This window comes from Caloenas nicobarica, chromosome 1 (genome assembly GCF_036013445.1).
Source record: "Caloenas nicobarica isolate bCalNic1 chromosome 1, bCalNic1.hap1, whole genome shotgun sequence".
Lineage (NCBI taxonomy): Eukaryota > Metazoa > Chordata > Aves > Columbiformes > Columbidae > Caloenas > Caloenas nicobarica.
The window spans coordinates 77,027,355-77,048,109 of record NC_088245.1 but is presented as its reverse complement, the minus strand read 5'-3'; the positions used below and the strand labels follow the sequence as shown (position 1 = coordinate 77,048,109).

General features: G+C 39.5%; 1 protein-coding gene across 1 annotated transcript in view; it reads right to left on the bottom strand.

Moving 5' to 3' along the window:
• Nucleotides 1–20,755, bottom strand: part of SCUBE1 (signal peptide, CUB domain and EGF like domain containing 1) — a 204,472-nt gene that overhangs the window by 93,051 nt on the left and 90,666 nt on the right. The window contains exon 5 of the mRNA XM_065639776.1: nt 4,827–4,952. Within this exon, the coding sequence (XP_065495848.1) occupies nt 4,827–4,952 (126 nt within the window). The remainder of the gene's footprint in view (nt 1–4,826; nt 4,953–20,755) is intronic.

Below are 20,755 nucleotides of genomic sequence, written 5' to 3'. Positions count from 1 at the left end.
TGTAAAACTGGCTAAAATCAGCATCTCCTAGAGGTCTTTGCTCATGTTGGCTGCAAGCATGAGCAGAAACCACACATAAGCCCTACAAAGATGCACACCATCTATGCGAGGTGTCTAATGCCGGTGTTCAAGTTACCTGTCTATTGTCCCAACATTGTTTCTCTTGTGAATGAAGAGCTACGGGGCATCCTGATCTGCAACCCTGATGCTGGTGCTTCAAACAGCCTTCAGATGAGAGTAATTCTTTTCACTGGCTATAATGCTCAGGCTCTGGAACTGGCCAGCCACCCTTCAGGGCCTGCAGGCCGGCACCATCTCCCTAAGTGCCCACCTGCCTACGCTGTAAGCAACAGCAGCTATTCAGTTGGTCTGGGCTGAGCTAAGCATCCCTCAGATACAGCTTTGCAAGTGGGCCACTACTTATATCCATGGGAATATATGGACTAGTCCTGAAATGACATTTTGATGATGAAAGACAAGAAACAACTGTCTGGAAGAGGAATGACATCTTAAAGGAAAAAAGAGATGTTAATGTACTTATTCTACTAAATAATGATACTGATTTTCTACGCTAAACCTCTCGGAAGACAGAAAATACCAAAATTCAGCCTCACTCTACAGGATAAATCCTATTTTCGGTGCTTCTCTGAAGTTTCACATAATCCTTTTTCTGGTCTCTTCCATCTGACTTGCCCATGACAAGTATTTGAAAACATATGGCCAAATATTAAATCTAGTATTTAGTACTCACTAACCCAAAAAATCCCCTAAGACAACAATGTCCTGATCTTGTCTGTATATGGATTGAAAAGTGCACAATGCCTTAGATGCCACAGAATTTGCAACAAGCCAGACCTTTTGTTTTTGTAGTATGGCTTTCTGCAGCAGTTCGAACCAGCACATTGTAATTCCAGATAAATTTAAAATCGCACTGTTTTTTAAAGTAAATTGGCAATTAGATATATAATTTATACAACTATATGGGCACCTCTTTCTATGTGATGAAGTTGTGCATGTAACATTGCTTGCATTATTTATTATTATTTATTATTTATTCTATTATTTATTCTTACAGTTTTAACATTCTGGAGGTCTTTGTACAGACAGCAAATAGCTGTATGAGAACACTGTCAGCAGGAGCTGAAAAGCTGACACTTGGCATAGGTGGGACAGCATTCTATTGTAAATATGCTAGATGGGATTTTTAGAATTAAATTAGCACTAGCCCTCCTGCTCACTTAAATCATTATTATCGGAGGAGGCACACAGAAACAGATGTAGTTAAGTTTAGCCAGTATTTTTCATTAAAAGATTCAGCTTTCACTTGTTTATAACTGCCAGAATTATTTCTTTTAGGTTGTAACTTGCAGGTATGTGTATCTGCTTTAGGTTTTCTCTTACTTAGTCAAGTTCCAGCTAAACTGCTCCAAGTAATAATGAGATTAACAAAAAATGTCTTGGCTTGGTCATGTTTGGGAAGGAAATCTTTAGTTTGTCAAAAATTTCTAATGCAATCATGCTCAGGAGTAGGATCTTAAAATCTATCATGGATACAGATATAGAAAGGTCTTTTCCTCTGTTTTTCTACTGTAATTTGGAACCAAATCCACTATTCCTAATTCTCTTCTTTCTGCTGCCAGACAGTATCTATGAAAATCACTGACAAAGCATAGTCCTTTTCTAGTGGCTTGTGTACACAGAAGATGATAGTTCACTGCAGCTTGGATCTAAAGGATGCAGCTCTTCTGAGGAATTATGTGTGGATTATGTGTGGATCTGTGTGATTCTGCTTGGTGTATTTCTAGGTGACCTCTTGAGGTCCTTTCCAGCCTGAGTGCTTCCGTGTTTTCCTAGCGTGGTGAGCAAGACTTTTTTTTTTAATAAATTGCATGTTTAAAATTTACACTAAGAAACCATTAAGTTTGCAATATTAAGCACTCAAAAGTTACAAAATACCACACTTCTGGTATATAGACTTATTGTATCATGATAATCATCCTTAATGGCAAATGAAGAAAACACTCCTGTCTTATTCAGTGCACAGTGGAGCTGGGCAAAGTCAGCTCTGTGGAAACAGCTGGAGAATCTTGTCTCATTTGCTGTCGAATGAGCAGTAAATCAGAAAGGGACCATAAAGAAAGGATGGTCTTGTTCAGACAGTGAATTGAGCACTAAAAAAACTCTAATCTATTTCTGCTCCTGCCATGGAATTCCTACTTAGGGCTTAGCAAGTCATCTGAATCACATCTATTACAGGTTACTAATATTGTATTCGTTTCTCCATGGCATTTGTAACCACGGCTGGAGCCATTGGGAGCTTGGCTTTGATCATACTAAAGTACTATAAATGCTGAGCTGGGTTCTGGGTGTTTCTTGTTAATCATCTATCACTATTAAATGACGTTGACATTAACATCTTTACCCATTTGTAAGACAGGCAAACCAGTACTTTTTAACTTGACAAGAATGTTCTGAAAACACATCACCAATGCCTACAAAGCACTTCAGTATTACAGTAATGAGTATCATGGGAACATCCATGAGGAAATTAAAAATCTTATGTTCACGATAGGGTTATAATACTGTGCAGCAGGCAAGGTATGACCCTGAATTATGGAGAGGAAGCTACTGAACAAAAGCCTGTTTAATGAGCACTGGTCATCATGTACACTAAATGAAGCAAGACACAAATAGTGACTGCCTTATGAGCATGCGATGATATGATCAGCTGATATGTAATCTGATTAGAATGTAAGGACAATCTTGTAATGCATGTATGAAAGGCAAGAGCCTCCCTCCATTTTTTTTTCCTGTTTTCTAACTTGTTTTAACATATTTTTTTCCCTTTGAGGAACAAAGATCCCACTGCTAGTGGACTTGGGCCAATATGTCTGAAAACCACTCCAAGTATTCTGATTCAACTCCAAACTGGCTGACAAAAATTCACCCAGTAAGGTACCGGTTCTCTGCCACTTGCTCCCATAAAAAACAGAGAAGCAAGCTCTGACAGACTCTGAAAGGCGCAGTCTCCTGGAGGGACCATGATAAATCAGGATAACTGAGAGGGACCCAGGGATATACCAGGAGTATATCAGACCCTACCAGTCCCTGGTATACAGGGCTACAGACCCAGTCCAGGCTGACAAGGGGCAAGTGTCTGTTTTTCAGCTCTTCAACATAGCTGTACTCTGTACTTGCAAAGCTGCAGCTCAAGATTTAAGCCAATTCCACTGAAATGGTCAGCTGTGAAAAGGTTTTTTTAAAAGTCAAGATTTGGTTTCAGAACTACTCCTTTATAAATAGCCTCCTGTAATCTCACAAATTTTGTCCCAGACTATCTGGCTACAGCTTTATACTTCTTTGCGTTTGGAAAGGCTGGAAATACAGTTATTTTAAAGAAGACTCTGGAACGCATTTGCAGAATGTGCTGTGGGTTTAGGGGTCAGTGTACTCTGCAGCAAGCTCTGCGGCCTTGAAAAAGTCAGCGGCCCTACTTAGAGGTCTGTCAGCAAAAGTTCATTGTACTTCCAACTACAATTTGAACACCACAAGGCACAGAATAAATTCATGTTTTTCACTCCATTAAACCTTGAGGCACTTAGAAATACTGTTTTAGAAAAGGCCCTAATTCTCCTGTCACCATCTCACTATGAAAAAGGAGAATGTAATTCCTAAAGAATGTACAAATTTGTAGAAACAAATAATAAACAACATAAATAAACATCCTCTCCCACTTTACCAATGTAGCTGATGTTGCACTGCAATTAAAGACCCGCAATGTTCACTTCTAATAAACATTGAGAATGAAAATGGCCATAAAGACAATTTTTCTTTGTGCTTTTGCCTTTGGCTCTGTGTAGCCTCTTAATGCTGAGGAGCAATCAGGCTGTACAATACCCTGTGGCATTTCTGGATGATATTTGAAGGTGATTCTTTTGACTTTGTGTTTGGGATCTAATATCATCTAAGTGTGTTTACAGAGTGGAGATCTCAGGAAGAAAAAAGTCGAAGCGGAAGAAAGGCTATCACAAAAATACTGGCCCTATGCAAAGCACAAAACATATTTTATGTTGGTTTATAGCACTTCCTTTTTTTTGTCTCTCACAAAGCTGCCAAGTAGGAAAGCAAGCTATTTGAGTCAGATCTAACACTCACAAAAGCCATCAGAAATACTCCCATGCAATTTGAAAGCTTCCACATGACAATTCTAAGTTACAGAGGGTCAATTATTTTAACCTATACAGAACAACTTCCAATTTTGTGGGCTAATGAATATCTGTGTCTTCAGAATCCCAGCTTCGAGAATTCATCACTTAGGGTTTTTCTCTGAAGAACAGTATATATATGGTACCATACTAACAAGAAAAGTAGCCTATGTGCAGTGGAATGAGGACTAGAGCAAACATTTATATCATTTAAAAGAGAGGAATTAACACTCTTAATTTGATCTCTCTAGTGGACTTATCATTAAACCCATTAGCAGATTTATCAATGCATCTATCATTGTGGACGTTCAAAACCTTGTAACCCAGAATTCTCTATGATTTATTTGGTTTGCTTTACAAGGAAAGCCTGGATTAAACTGATCCCTCACTCTTCTGCATTCATAGGCAGGTAGAAAAGTTGATACCATTTTGCTAACAGAGTCGCTGCCAACATTCTCTTAAACATCCCCAAGTACACCTTCTACAGAAAAAACCACATTACTAAAATTACAAATCACCTTTGGCCAAAACAAAGTTGATTTCTTGGCTTCTGGAAAATAACAACAATGAAGAAAATAAGACATTTGAGGGGCATTTGAAATTTAATCTTCATCTACCTACATTTGCAGTCCTTCTGGTTTTTGGCAAGTTCAAAGCCAGGCCTACATTCACAGGCAACCCCACCTTTGGGCGTCTCCCGGCAGATGTGTGCACACCCATGATCTTTGTTCATACAGTTCATACCCTCTGTAAAAAAAAGAAAGAAAAATGGAAAATATTAATACTGAAATAAAATTACAAAATAATTATACACATCCAGTCCTCCGGTAATTTTAATCGTAATTTTAATTTTGCATCTGGACTGTGTTCCACAAGGCAAAAGAATGCAGCTGAAAAGAGGTATACAATCAACAAAACAGTGTAAGAAAAGACAAATCTTTTCTGGGGCAAATACAAGTACTGCTGTGGAATACAGGGTGTCTCTGCTGCATGTAGAAACCCAGGACTTGTGATTTCCCTATTCCATATCCATATTCTAAGCTCTCCAGAAAGTATAATGGATTCAAAGGATACTCCAGAAGCTGTCTATCCCACAGGTGATTATCAGAGTTGAATAACTGAACTCACCCTTATTTTTTTCCACATATAAATTCAATGGTTGTCACTGTCTTGTGCATTTTTATTTGTCTGTTAATGTGCTTTATACTCTCTAACAGAAAAAAACTACCAAAGATTATATCTGAGCATTTTTGCTTGGATCTGTTTCTTTGCTATTCGTTACACATCTCTATTATCTGTGTCATCCACCATAAGCGCAGCCAATCTCCAGCAAAGCCAGTACCACTTTTCTCTTTGACTCTATTAAATAAAACATACCAGCTGTTCAACAAAAATCCCAGTGCCATAGGTGGATTCCTGTTAATGTTTATGCCAAGGAGCAGCATCAACCAGCTTTCTCTTAATCATCATCACAGGGCAAATTTTAGCTTTCTAAACCATGTAAGAGATTTAGATACTGAATGCACCTTATGCTCTTAGAGGCTTTCATTACCCAGTTAATTCAAATCCCACATATTCACAGAAATCTTGAACTTAGTCCTTATGGGTCAGCATCTAGCATTCCTTCTGTGAGTGAAGGCAAGCTAGATTTGCATTACAAAGCCTTCCCAGACTTCTCCTTGGATATCTGACCTGGAAAGGAGAAAAAAAATTCTCTCGGGGTACACTGACAGAGAATTCACAGCATAACTCAGTTTACTAGTGTGAACACAGCATGTACTCCCCAAAACACTGGTGAATGCAATATCAGTGTGGACTCAACAGCTACATATTCTACATGTTCTAGCCTAATTTCTCAAAATAACTCCAGTGTAAAATGTTCAAGTTGTACCTACAGTGACAATGTACTGTAAATAAATGTCTTCTCAGAGCTGTTGCAAAGTTTTTGCCTCCAAAGGTGAAAACAATCACTGCCCTCCCTTTTTATTCTCAAAGAAGCTACATGAACCTACCTGTCACCTCTGGCATCTACACACACAGCCTTTAGGCTGAGGCTGGTCTCACACTACCAAATACTTGAAACCAAGTGTGAAAGCTTCATGATGAATTTGTGCAAAATTTGTCTGCATACAGCATAGTTTTTAATTTAACTCAAATGAAATGATTAGCATGTAAGACAGTTTGTGTACAAAATTCTGAGGAAGAAATGCTACAGCAGTCAGTCAGAGATTCCCTCAGGATGACAGAAGCTACCAGCTTCAGAAGTTATTTGTGCTGTTCAACTTTACCTCAGAAAGGTTTATATTAGCAGAGCAATGAAAAACACACATCACCAGTCCACGTGTGGATTTTTGTTCATCTCTCCTACAAAAACTATCAGGATCTTAAATCTCACCACCCATGAAAATCAACATTATGGACACCAGATATATTTCTCTCTTCTAAATTCCCCTCTGTGTTAGCCTTGATGAGTTTAAAAACTTGCCAAAGCAGAAAAAAAGTTACTCTGTAAACTGCAGCCTGGACAAAAGATGAGATTGGAAGATATAATACATCCTATATTATACTACGTCATCCTATACATCGAAGTGAGGTATGAATGTTTTGTTTGGCTGAACAGATGTAAGAAACCTGGGAACGGCCTTAATGAAGGTTTTGAGGCATTTTATAATCTCTTTCTCTACACTTCTCCCAACAAAGGATTTCAGACACAATGTGTTTGACAAACTGCATTCCTGCGCACTATGCTATGTTCAGAAAAGGATCTGGGAAAGATAACGTATGCCTGATTGAGTCACACTGCTGAGGCAATGAGAAGAGAGGAATTAGATAGATGAAAGAAGATATTTAATGGCCCAGAAGTGTAATGAAGCAAGCGATTTTCAGTGTTTACTTACAGATACTGAATATTTGCAATTGTTAAAATCACTTGGGAAGACAGAAATGGTGCACTGCTAAACTATCAGGAGAAATCAAAGATCAGAATTATTACATTCTGAAACAGAAGTGAAAGAGAAAGCAGAATTTTATGCTAGTATTTGTGTGTAAAACCACGATATTTCAGTTACTACAGTAATAATTTCAGTTATTGTATTCATTGGGTAGTTGGAGCTGTTTAGCTGGAGAAATACAGCACAGAAATCTCCTAAGCCTGAAAACCATTATTTCAGAAAATTTAAGTTTTTCTGGTGACATGAAAGACCACTACTTTTCAATCAAGAGCAGAAACTCATCCACAACAAAACTTCTCATTTGTATTTCAGTATTTTTCAAAATCCCTAAGAATTAAATTACAACCAAATCCTAAACAAAATTTTGTTTAGGCCTGAAAAAAACTATTTAAATAAAAATGCAGCAAATCAATATTTTGGTTTGTTTAAAAATGTCATGTAAACCAAATTTGTGTTAATTTGCAAATAGCATTCATCATTCCAAATTTTAATTTTTCAGCAAATGCAGAATTTTGCCCGATGTCATCTGTATCAATCTACATACACAAATTATTTATCAATTGTTGTTGATACATAAGATTTACTTATTTGCAAGCTAACTCTTCTGACAATACTGAACCTTTTATGATACAGCATATAAATCACACTAAAAAATGCAAAAATATGCTAAATACCTTCCTAATACTCGTTCAGTTGCTATACAAATGCATAGAAATGGGAGAGACAAATACTCCTAAAATGACTTCGTTCAGTGTTCTCTTTAGCAGGACGTGGTGCAAACTCTAAAATGAACTAGAAGCACATAAATCACCTCTCACGTATTTGCCTATACTGGAGCTGGATGCAGTGCACTGCTGCTAATAAAATAACTGGTCTGCTGACGGCACATCACTCCGCTATCGTAGAAGTAAAATGTCTGAGTTATCATCTCCCTTCACTATCACCTCCTGAGAAACAAAGTTTTGCCTTATATTAGCTAATGTTTAGCGGCCACCTAATGTGTACATACTTTTTAAATAACAAGCTAAGAGTGCGAAGAACAGCATGGAAAAAATTCCCCGGATGTCTGAGTGGGATGTTTCTTAAGCATCGCTGTGCCTGCCTTGGTTTTCATCCTCCCTCAGCCCCAGGCCAAAGGGTGACCTAAAGGGGAGGTGGGCAGGGAGCTTCCAGACCCCCTGCCACTGCTGCCATGTGCAGGCAGCCAGGAGGCTCCTCTCCCCAGTGATGGGCAGTGCACGGCTCCAGGAAAAGCGCTGCCTTCCCTCTGGGAGTAAGTGGCATAATCCAGGCCAAACAGCTCGGTTTGTAGAGATGGGTGGAAAAACAGTCATTCAGGTAAAAAACACAATCATGGAAAAATTGGGTGGGATTCTGCTGCTCATTTAAATGTGCTCAAAGTTTTTCTCTTAATCATCATAAGCCCCAACTCAGCAGAAGGGCCTCAGCACCAAGAGGAGTGCCCTGTGCTTCACGTGTTGCTCCTTCCTAGAGCTGACCAATGTAATGCAGGACCAGGGAAGACAGGGGAAACACCTATGGAATTATTCTTGGCCTTTCCCAAGACAGCACAGAATTATGACCGCAGCAGTTTTACTTCAGTATGTTGCATGACCTGGGCAAAATATCAGGCAATGGATCTTCCACTCGAGCCTTAACCAGAAAGTATCTGCAGAACTACATATCATAGAATCATAGAATGTCCTGAATTGGAAGGGACCCACAAGGATCGAGTCCCACTCCTGTCCCTGCATATGACAGACCCAAAATTCACACCAAGTGTCTGAGGGTGTTGTCCAGTCTCTTCTTGTACACTGTCAGGCTTGGGGCTGTGACACCTCCCTGGGGAGCTTGTTCCAGTGCTCCACCACCCTCTGGGGGAAGAACCTTCTCCTAATGTCCAACCTAAACCTCCCTGGCACATCTTCCTGACATTCCCTCGGGTTCTGTCAGTCGTCACCAGAGAGAAGAGCTCAGCGCCTGCCCCTCCTCCTCCCCTTGTGAGGAAGCTGTAGCCACCATAAGGTCACCCCTCAGTCTGTTCTTCTTCAAGCTAAAGAGACCCAGCTCCCTCAGCCTTTCCTCATAAGGGAGATGCTCCACTCCCTTAATCATCTTTGTGGCCCTGCGCTGGACTCTCTCCAGCAGTTCCCTGTCCTTCTTGAACTGAGGGGCCCAGAACTGGACACAATATTCCAGATGAGGTCTCACCAGGGCAGAGTAGAGGGGCAGGAGAACCTCTCTCGACCTACTAACCACCCCCCTTCTAATACACCCCAGGATGCCATTGGCCTTCTTGGCCACAAGGGCACAGTGCTGGCTCATGGTCATCCTGCTGTCCACCAGGACCCCCAGGTCCCTTTCCCCTACACTGCTCTCCAACAGGTCATTCCCCAACTTATACTGGAACCTGGGGTTGTTCTCGTCCAGATGCAAGACTCTACACTTGCCTTTGTTATATTAAATTAAATTTTTCCCTGCCCAACTCTCCAGCCTGTTCAGGTCTTGCTGGATGGCAGCACAGCCTTCTGGCGTGTCAGCCACTCCTCCCAGCTTGGTGTCATCAGCAGACTTGGTGACAGTGCACTCTATTCTCTCATCCAAGTAATTGATGAATATATCGAATAGTACTGGTCCCAGCACCAACCCTTGAGGGACTCCACTAGATACAGGCCTCCAACTAGACTCTGCCCCATTGACCATGACTCTCTGGCTTCTTTCCTTCAGCTAGTTCATAGTCCACCTCACTACCTGATCGTCCAGTCCACACTTCCTCAGTTTAGCTGCGAGGATGCTGTGGGAGACTGTGTCAAATGCTTTACTAAAATCAAGATAGACCACATCCACTGCTTTGCCATCATCTATCCACCTGGTTGTGTCTTCATAAAAGGCTATGAGGTTGGTCAAGCACGACTTCCCCTTGGTGAAGCCATGTTGACTGCCCCTAATGACCCTCTTATCCTTGATATGCCTTGAGATGACACCAAGGATAAGTTGTTCCATCACCTTCCCAGGGATAGAGGTGAGGTTGACCGGTCTATAGTTACCTGGGTCTTCCTTCTTGCCCTTTTTGAAGACTGGAGTGACATTTGCTTTCCTCCAGTCCTCAGGCACCTCTCCTGTTTCCCAAGACTCAGCAAAGATGATGGAGAGTGGTCCAGCAATGACCTCAGCCAGCTCCCTCAGCACCCGCGGGTGCATCTTATCTGGACCCATGGATTTATGGATGTCCAGAGTGCTTAACTGGTCCCTAATCCAGTCCTCATCGACCGAGGTGAACTCTTCCATTGTCCTCACTTCCTCTGGGGCCTCAGGGGTACGGGGCTCCTCAGGACAGCCTCCGGCAGAGTAAACAGAGGCAAAGAAGGCATTCAGTAATTCTGCCTTCTCTGTATCTTCTGTCACCAGGGCACCCACCTCATTCATCAGTGGGCCTACATTGCCTCTAGTTTTAGTTTTATCTGTCATGTATTTGAAGAACCTCTTCCTGTTGTCCTTGACCCCTCTCGCCAGGTTTAACTCTAAGGAGGCCTTAGCTTTCCTAGTTGCCTCCCTACATCCTCTGACAACAGCCTTATATTCTTCCCAAGTGGCCAGTCCCTCCTTCCATGATTTGTAAACTCTCCTCTTCTACTTGAGTTCGTCCGGCAGTTCCGTTTAACCACGCAGGTCTCCTGGCTCCCTTCCTTGGCTTCCTACATGTTGGGATGCTCTGATCTTGAGCTTGGTAGAAGCAGTCCCTGAATGCTAACCAGCTATCTTGGGCCTTTACCTTCAATTACCCTTTCCCACAGGATTTCCCCTAGCAATTGTTTGAAAAGGCCAAAGTTTGCCCTGCTGAAGTGCAGGGCTGCAATTTTGCTTGGTATTCTGTTCCTGCCACATGAGATCCTGAACTCCACCATCTCATGGTCACTGCAACCAAGGCACCTTTACTGCTTCAACCAGACCCTCCTTGTTAGTGAGGATGAGATCCAGCAGCGCTCCCCTTTTAGTTGGCTCATCCACCATTTGCATCAAGAAGTTATCAGCAATGCACTGGAGGAACCTCCTGGACTGTGGCTGGCTGGCTGAGTAGTCCTTCCAGCAAACACCAGGGTAGTTAAAATCCCTCACGACAACCAGAGCCTGTGACTGTGAGGCCACGCTCAGCTGCCCGTAGAAGGCCTCATCAAGTTCCTCACCCTGATCTGGTGGCCTGTAACAGACACCCACAACAGTATCTCCCCTGCCAGCTGCCCCTTAATTCTCACCCACAGACTCTCAACTCACTCCTCATCTGCCCCTGGATAGTACTCAATACATCGAGCACAATGAGTTCTTCCCAGCTGCTCCTCTTGATTTTTGCAATGATCTGTGTGTCCCAGCTTCTAGAACTGATGTGTCTATGGTCAAGTGAAAAACCATAGTTTCCAAATCAAAGGAAAGACTAGATGTTGATGAAAGAGAAGTCTGCACACCAAAAAAATGCTCATTTTATCGTCATGACACTAAAATGCTCCATGTTGAAAGATTCTAGGTTTTTCAGGTTAACTGTTAATAAAAGCGGCATCTTAATTTAACATGCTGCTACTCAAGGTAGTCTCTAAATCCTAGCACAAAAGTGGGTGCATGTTCTCTTCAGCAGTGCTGGCAGACAGTAAAATAAACTTTTCAAACACAGACACATTCTCAGCAAATTCACCTTACAAAAAGACAGCAAAACAGAATCCAATGTAAAATATATTATAAACAGGAAGAGAAATGCCACTTAAGAAAGGAAAACACTAATCTAATTAAACTAAATCCTCTCCTAATGTTTTTGATATGACTTCAGAAACTCTCTCCTATCACATTCCTGGGGTTTTTTTCTGCCTTTCAGTTACAAAAGATTGTTCATGGGAGAGTGGCAGACATTGTTAGATGACCTACAGTCCACATTCATTTTTGTTCCTGGCCTAGGAGAGATTTGGGTGTGAGTCTACTACATTAATCCAGTCTGCCATCTAGTTATCACAGATCTCTTAATAGTGCTGTTCTGCAAAATGTTCAGTCTGATACAATGACCTCTCCATTGTATTATGCTCTAAAAACGTTTTCAGCTCAACGGCTCTGAAAGTGCTTAAATCAGGCTGACTGTGACAACTAATGTACTGATCAGCCTTTATTTCTCATTAACACTGCCTGTTCTCATCTTAATTAAGACCTCTTGCAATTATTTTACTCTGTGTTCATCATATATGCTTATATTATCCTCTACTTTGTCATAATTTCACTTACTCTGTATTTATATTGTTGCTATGTTTTATAAATTCCAACTAAACATGCTGAATCCAAACACAATCTGAAAAAGACTACTTTATATTACACCAAAGATATAATGCAGTAATAACTTTCAGAACACTGTCAGAGTAGATGTGATTGAATGTGGCAAGAAAATACAAGAAATCTTGAACTTAACCCATATATACACACTGATATACACAGTAGCATGTGCATCACTTATACTCAATCCCCAAAACTACGTAACTGGATTATCTTTTTTGTTAATTTTAACACTAGCTACACAGTGAAATCTTGTATTATAGTTGCACCCTATTTAACAACAACAACAAAAGAATCTTATAAAAAAATAATTTAAAAAGTTGTAGACATGATTTACAAAATTGCTACATCACATAATTTGTACGATTCTGTTCCAGTAACTTCTCAAAGAGCTGAAAGACATTAAATATAAGTTATATGCAAGGCACCGAATTGCTGGACTCAGATAAGCCACAGTGTTTCATTATTTATGAACTGCTTTACAAACTTTTAATGAGCATACTCTGTATGTAAACTAAAGCATAAATCTTTATAACATGAACAACAAGCAATTGTTGTGGTTAGTTTCTCTCCATCGATCTTCATTATACGGGATAATTACTTCTGCTTGGGTCGGGGATCCGTGTGGTGCTATGAAACTGCTGTCGGTGATATTCAGGACTTTCAGGACTTTTCTCTTTAAAAAAACTGTTAATTTAAGGAATGGTAAAGTTCAACTATATCAGGATCAGTTGATACAGTTCAACTGTATCAGTAGGTATTATATATCATAGCAAAATATAATAATACCCAATTTATTGTAATTACAATAACTTTAAAGTAAGAAACAAAATGTAGCATGAAATAGAATGTCTTTATATTACCTGATTGTCACTTATGGTCATTCTCTCAATGCCTGGTGCTAGGAAGAAGGGAATACATCTTCAGTAGCAGAGAGAGGAAAGAATACAAGAGGAAACAAGCATTCTCATTTTAGTTGTTTACTAAACTACTAGCACAGTGGGATTTTTTTTTTCTTTATTTCTTTTTAAAAATTCATGTGTGAAACTACAGAGCTACAATAAACACACTGGTCAAGGACCAAGCAATTTAGAACACTGACAAGAGACAACTCCTCTCCCAGAATTTTTGTTTTGCTCTGTTTGGAATGGAGGCCAAATAGAACACACTAAGCTTCTGATGGAGACAGGAACATGATGTTAGTGAAAGTGCAAGATGGCTGTTTCAAGCCAAATGTTACGTTCTGCATGTAAATTTTGGTCACGTAAATGTGGTTACGTGGTTGACTATCCAAAAAAACCATACTGTAACTTTTTGGCTGGCTTGTGGAAAGCAGCTCCTCATCTACACCTGTGAGTGTCCTTCCTTTGGCCTTCTAAATCCAGCATCTTGTGCACTTCAAAAGAGTGATGAAAATCAACATTTGGCTAAAAACCCCAGTTATAGTCAACAAATACATATGGTCAGATCTTAGCTCCACTGAAGCCAAAGGATTGTCTTCCAATAGCCTGTATCTGACCTTCATCTTTATGCTGCACAATTGCATCAGATCCTCCAGACATTTCTGGCTCACTGATAAGGGCCTGATTCTGGGATGTGAAGAATGTCTGGGTGAGCCTGGTTCCCCATGTCCTTGCATGAAGATAAACAAACAAACAGACAAAACTCACTAAGATTTGCTCTCTTCAGCAAGATAATGGAGGATAAACCTAATTGGTTGAGGCAGCTACCCTTCCTCAGCTGATCACAACACCCTGGGTACAAACCATCCAACTAGGAACAGAACACTAGAGCGACATGAGAAACCTCACATTGGGTATGCCACAAATGTAATAATCGATGTCACGGTCTAATGTTTTTTGTATTCTTAACTGAATGAACACAACACTTCCTTTCCATCTTCATTTCTGAAATAAGTTGCTTGGTTCTGCCTAAAGCTTTAGAAAAATATAGTTGTTCCAGTGACTACAACTCACCCCAACTGAGGTTGAAAACAAACAAAGCAGGGAAACTGACCCAAGGGAACAGAATTCTACACTAATTAAGTAGGTTGGCTTGAGAAATCCTGGACATCATACAAGAAAACAGCTGCTGGTATATTACAAAATAAACAATTTCAAGTTTGTTTAGCAGTTACATGTGTTTCAGCTTGATGTAGTATGTGCTTAGAGACTGCATCTTCAGCAGGCAGGCTTGAAGTCTGATCTCTGACAAGATGTTCCTGTTCTGAGTGGCAGCCAGAAAACTGCATGTGTCATCCAGCCCTGAACAGGGGTTTTGTCTTAAGATTTAGAAATAGGCATGTGTCAGAAATACAGCTTCATTCTGTCAGCAGTAAAAGCAAAGATTTGCAATTATGTAAAGGTACTGTAATTTCAGAAAAGAGGACAGAAAGATTAAATGAATGATGGGAGTGAACGGATCAAGTTTAATTTAGCAGAAGAACTATGCAGACAGAGAAGAAAAATAGATCCAAAAATTTCCAGAAAATGTCAGCAATGCCTATGGGAACAAGAACAGAGAATAAGAAAGACTGGCTGAAATGCAGCCCAGGTTGGTTGTGACTGTGTGATGGCTTTTCATGGATCACACAGAAGTCTGGTCATCTTGGTCTGTTTCCCACAATGCAGAGTTACCAATAGAAGCCAGTGCCCACTGAAAACCCTTCCAATAGTCCCCATTACCTTCTCACACATAGATATGCTTTATCTCAAAGGAAATTCAGCAAGATAGGCCAGGGAATGTGTGTTGCTGCTGCTCTGTCAGAATCAAGGCTGTCGGTCTCTGCCAGGGTCTGCTTGGCACCTGACTTTACCACTGATTTCACACAAAGGGAAATAAATAGCAGAGGAAGAGAAAGCCGAGGACAGGAAAGGAAAGCAAAGCAAAACAACAGTCAGCACTGCTGCAAAGAATTAAAATAATCTCAGAAAGAGACACTTGCCACAAATATAAATAAATCATTTAATTGAAAATACAGCTTTTCATTAGTGTTTCATGAGAAGGCTTTGAACTGGGTCTAACCAAAGTTTAAATCATTATAGCATTATTTGTGAAAATACAAGAGACGGGATTACTTGATTATGAAAGAATCCTAAAATCTTATATATTTTTCCTTTTTCTGAAATCTGCACAGCTGATATGAGATAGCCTTGGTTTCCAGAAATAAATATTTCTAATGAAATATTTTAAAAATCAGTATTTCTAGGTTGCTTTTTCAAACACATAGCATATATTAAAAAACCAAAAAATTCAACAATGCTTTCCTTTGCAGGAACTCCTTCACATCCCAAACTCTTCCCAGGAAAATGTCATAACTTCTTGCAACATCATGTAATTAAACATAAAATGAATATGTGCTTGATCAGCACCTTTGGAAGACAGATGAGATATTTAGCAGGTTTCCTTTCCAACTGCTATTTAAGAAAGCTGTGTAGTAAATACATTTTGTAAAGCAGCAGGATGAAACAGATTCTTCTTTTGGGTTCCTATTAAGCTTTAACTACGATGCTTCATTCCCCATGGAACCAACCGATGATGAAGGGCTCTGGATGTGAGCGAGGGTTTACTTTAAAACTCCAAGTGGAAGTATGACCTCAGCAATGCCTATTCTGAGAATATTCTCACAAGTCTCAAGTTCTTTTTCAGGGAAATAAGAGTCTCCTGTGGCCTCAACTTACAGGCACTACCTTTTTAAGCCATAATAAACCCCAAATGAGACAACATTGTCTGAAAAAATCTGATACTAATTTTGCTATTTTAGCAAGATATTTTTACTGCCATGAATGCAACATGTAAAGACATTTCTAAGTGCTGATGGCTGGAAAAAGTTTCATATATGCAATGGATTTTGTCCTATCTTCTTTTTACATACACAGAAAATACACTCTAGGACTAATTAGCAAAATTATATTTGATATGATATTTAACTGTATATATTATATACTATTATAGAGATATGTACCATTATAATATGCACTAATTCATATTTATAATGAATATTCATAATGATATATAATCCTATATGTACTAATGCATATATAACCTATCTAAACCCCAAAATATGTTGTACAATAAATTAAGACTCTCCACTGCTCTACAGGTAAATATAAAGAACAGACCAAATGGCATCGGGCCTATCACTAAACATGACCAAGACTCAAAGCTCATTCTGTTATTTGCCCCTCACAAAATGAAACACTGGCCATGATGCTAAAAATTCCATAGACTTGCCTCCATGAAGAAAGGACCGTGTAGCGCAAAGGTGGTCATGTCTCTCAAAGATAAGAGATAAAGCAATAGAGTTTCTAGCCTCCTGTTCAGTTTTTTTGGGGTCGCTTCAGCTCTAGAAAGCTGAAAGTGAAGCAACATCCATATGTAGCTGTGCTATAGTCCCCAGAGCTTCACATTTCCATCCACGTTTTGATAGCAGAAAAATCTGGTGGTCTAAGTTACTGTCCAACAACTAAACAGCTGATTTCCACCACCTGTGGCAACTTTTGGAGAAATCATACACAACCCGGAACCAAAATTTTAACAGTATTTTTGGAGCTGTTGAGTCAACTACAGCGTCTCTCAAAAATGAGGTTGTGGGTATACTTAAGTAATATGTTCGCACAGAACACAAGTTCTTTTTAGGTGCAAAGCTTTCTTATGTTCAAACCCCAAGGTTTGTACAGCCCACTTCTATGCACCACTGGTATGCTGGAAATACTTTGACCCTTGGGTAAGTCAAGCTGAAAGGTGTACAGTAGGGCACCAGAAATGGCACCACAGACTGCAGAATAAAACACAGAATAAAAACACATATATATTTCAGTGATGAGTGTCAGAGAAATAAAGTAATCCATCTCAGAACTGCGGTGGAGTCAAGAAAAAAAAAAAATGATATTACGCCTTAGAAAACGCTATTGCTTCTAAAATGTTATTCTAGCAAGACTGTCAGTACCTGAAGACACTGGAAGACTGATTATGAAAGGCAAAATACATGTTTGTGAACTGCCTTATAAACAGGCAATTCAATTTCCTATCAAAATGTTTTAAGATGTGTGTAGTGGCTGGAGTAAAAGCTAAGTTATCTGGAGTATTGTCATAACTAAGTAACTACTTTAATAAGCTCAGAATGTTTGGCTCCTTCATTCTCCTCTGTCTCTTGATTGATTATTTAGTGGGTCTGGTGCTAGAGCTCATAAATTTCAAAATTCTTTCAAGTTTTTGTTATCTTTCTGATCAAAGAAATGTTTATGTATCCTTCCCATACTGTGTCTCTTTAAACCATTGGCTTTTTCAAAGTGGGGTTTTTTAATGCCATAATGTGATGTACACAGAGACGTAAATGATGTCAGAATCCTTTCTGCCCCAAACCAGTCTGTAAATCTTCAGAAAAGCAAAGTTCATGGGTGCATTTAAAAGGGGCACAATCTGCTTGTGCTTAAAAGAAAGCCCCCTTTTTTTTGTGTGTGCAGAATAACAATGCCAGAATGCGTTATTCCAAAGAACTGTTGCCATGGTGATGCCATCAATAACATCGTTTTCTGCATCCTTGTCCTTTAAACACATAAGGAACGCAACAAGCATTGGTAAATGTGAAAAAAGAACAATTACCTTTTCTCTCTCTACAGCAGAGGAAGCCTTTTTTTCACCTCATCAATAGAAAATTATGTAGAAAGGAATAATAAAGACTGTTACGAGAAGCACCAAGAAGCCTATTAGTGACAAAGGCTTTTTTTTTTCTTTCCATGAATAATTACAGCTCTTCAAGAAGAAATCAGCCCAGGCTAAGGACCCTTCGCAAGCTTTAGATGGTAAAACAAACATTTGACTATACAAGGATTTCCCTTTCATGTACCTTTCCAAGGAAAAACAACTAAAATCCAGAGTGAAATGAGAGAGAGAAAACCCAAAGAAACATCTGCTGCAATTAAATTTAAAGAACCCTGCACATTCACCTAAAAGACTCATATCAAAAGCAACTAGATTAGTGACAGAAGCAATATAAATTTCAAGACAGCAGGTTAAAGTTGTCTGTGGTGGGAAAGTTTGGCTTTTTAAGTAGTATAATAACAGGAACCTATTCTAACTCTGCATGAACCGAAGAAAGCAGGATTTCTATACTACATGTGTTACTGAACACATGTAAAACACTGTGTAAGTTTAAAAACTCAAAAGGCCAAAGCAAAATGGTAGATACACTTACTACACAAAGCCAGTTCATAAATCATGGGACCTTTACCAAAGCAAGATTTGACTGCATGGACTTTTAAGAGTCATGTAACATATAATGAGGGAACCCTTCTGAAACTTTACGCTTTTGTCCTGACATTCTGATGCACGACGCACAAATGGGAGCTCTGAGTGTGCTGCTTGGCGTTTTCTACACAAAGTGCGGGTCAACATGTTGTGCAATGGCTTGTTTATATATTTTGGGTCTTTCCCTACAGACCTATATTAAGGTCAGATGCTGGGAAAATCTAGGTAGTAAAAGGAACATAAGTATGAGAAAAGTGTGGAGGAAAGGAAGAAAGGAGTGACAAATTTTAAAAGTAGTTGGAGCACTTGAGTTGGAGATGAGAATAGGAGTTGGTAAGCTCAGACACATGTCCTACAGAATTAGACCAAAGGGCTGTTATGGTTAATGACAGTAAAGATACGCAGCAGAAAACTCACCAGGTTTAGAGCAGTAAAATGAATTTATTAAGATGATGCAATTCCAAACTCTTTAACCGAACAAGAACAGTCTATGAATAAAAGATAACAACTTAACCATACAGCTGCATTTACCATGGAAAGTCTGAGCTAGTTAGCAAAGGGAATTCAAGATGTTTGAATCCTTTTTGTGAACACATTATTATCTTCCACTGTCCTTTGATTCCTCACTGCTTCTGTCTCTCCACCTTTAAAGTGAGAGATAATGCTTGCTCATTTTGGAAAGCTCCTTCAGCTCTCCGCTTGTTACTGTGGAAATCCTACAGGAATTGTGAGCCACTAAAGACAAACGACATATGGAGGTGGCGGGAACCAATTCTCTTCCTTTCTGTTTTAGAGCCTCTGCAATGTTTCAAAGCACTCCACCACTCAATCCAGTTTAAATGCTAGCACTGACTGGGCTCTCTTTCATGGAAAAAAAGCTTCTACATTCTGACTAGATTTCAACACATTTAAGAATTGTTTAGAAAGCTCTCTCGAAGGGCTTTAATAGGGCAGCTAATGGGCTAACTCAGCTTATCTGAGGGGCTATTCACCAAATTCCCCAGAAAACAAAAATTAGTGAAATCTCTTTCTCAGTATCCAAACATGACCCTTTATCTCTGAAGCTGAAGGAATAAAAGACAAATTCTTGGAAAGAAATGTTATGATTCCCTACCCTTCTGGTCTGCCTGAGACTTGGAAAGAAAATGTCTACTTTTGTAATTTCCTAGCTGGACTCAAGAGGCTGAAAGCTGAACGGCAATTCCCAGTTTACCGGTCCCTCAGATCGACACTCCTGCATGGCTGTCAACAAAACAAACCAATGGTTTTGATGAATTGGTGAGAGCCTCTGGAACTTCTCTGAGATACTTTAAAGGCCATTGGAAATTTATATGCTTAATTTATGGAGTAAGTATTAAATTGTACGTGTGTTTTGTTAAGCAACAGTTTCTTAACTCTGTTGGACACTGTAACTGGAAGGACACTCAGTAATTTTAATTCCTCAGAGGTTACGTCAGAATGCATGCAATACATAAGGGTCACTTCAATGTGAACACATTCTTGCACAGAACTTTGAGAAAATCTTTAATTTCTGTTCTGAAGAAAGAAAAAAGCTTCTCAGATGAGACACTTTAAAAAGATATGCCACTGCTTACAATATTATTCTCTTTCATCAGTAATTACAAAAATTCCTTACAATAATCAGGCATCAGTTAAATAATTCTCTTTTTCTGTCCTCTGAATCCTCAGATAGAATTTCCTCCACATGACCCTGTAAATTTGTACAATTTTTCAATGAAAAAGCAGAACGAGTGTTTTTAAAATCTAAACTCCTCTATGCTAACATAGGATTCTAATGGTGCTTCTCAGAAGAGAATCTTTCCATTTTATGGATGCTTGCAGAACAGAAACCTGAAGATGAACCCAGAAGCATGCCTTTGTGGCTATTTAGAATTAATAAGACTCTCACTGTGGGAAAAGGCAGAGTATCACCAAAGAACAAAACAAAACAACCCAAACCACCAACCACCTACATCATGCCATATCACAATTAAAACTTCAGTTGTTTTCATGGTCTCTGCAAGAATGCATCCACCTCTACATCAC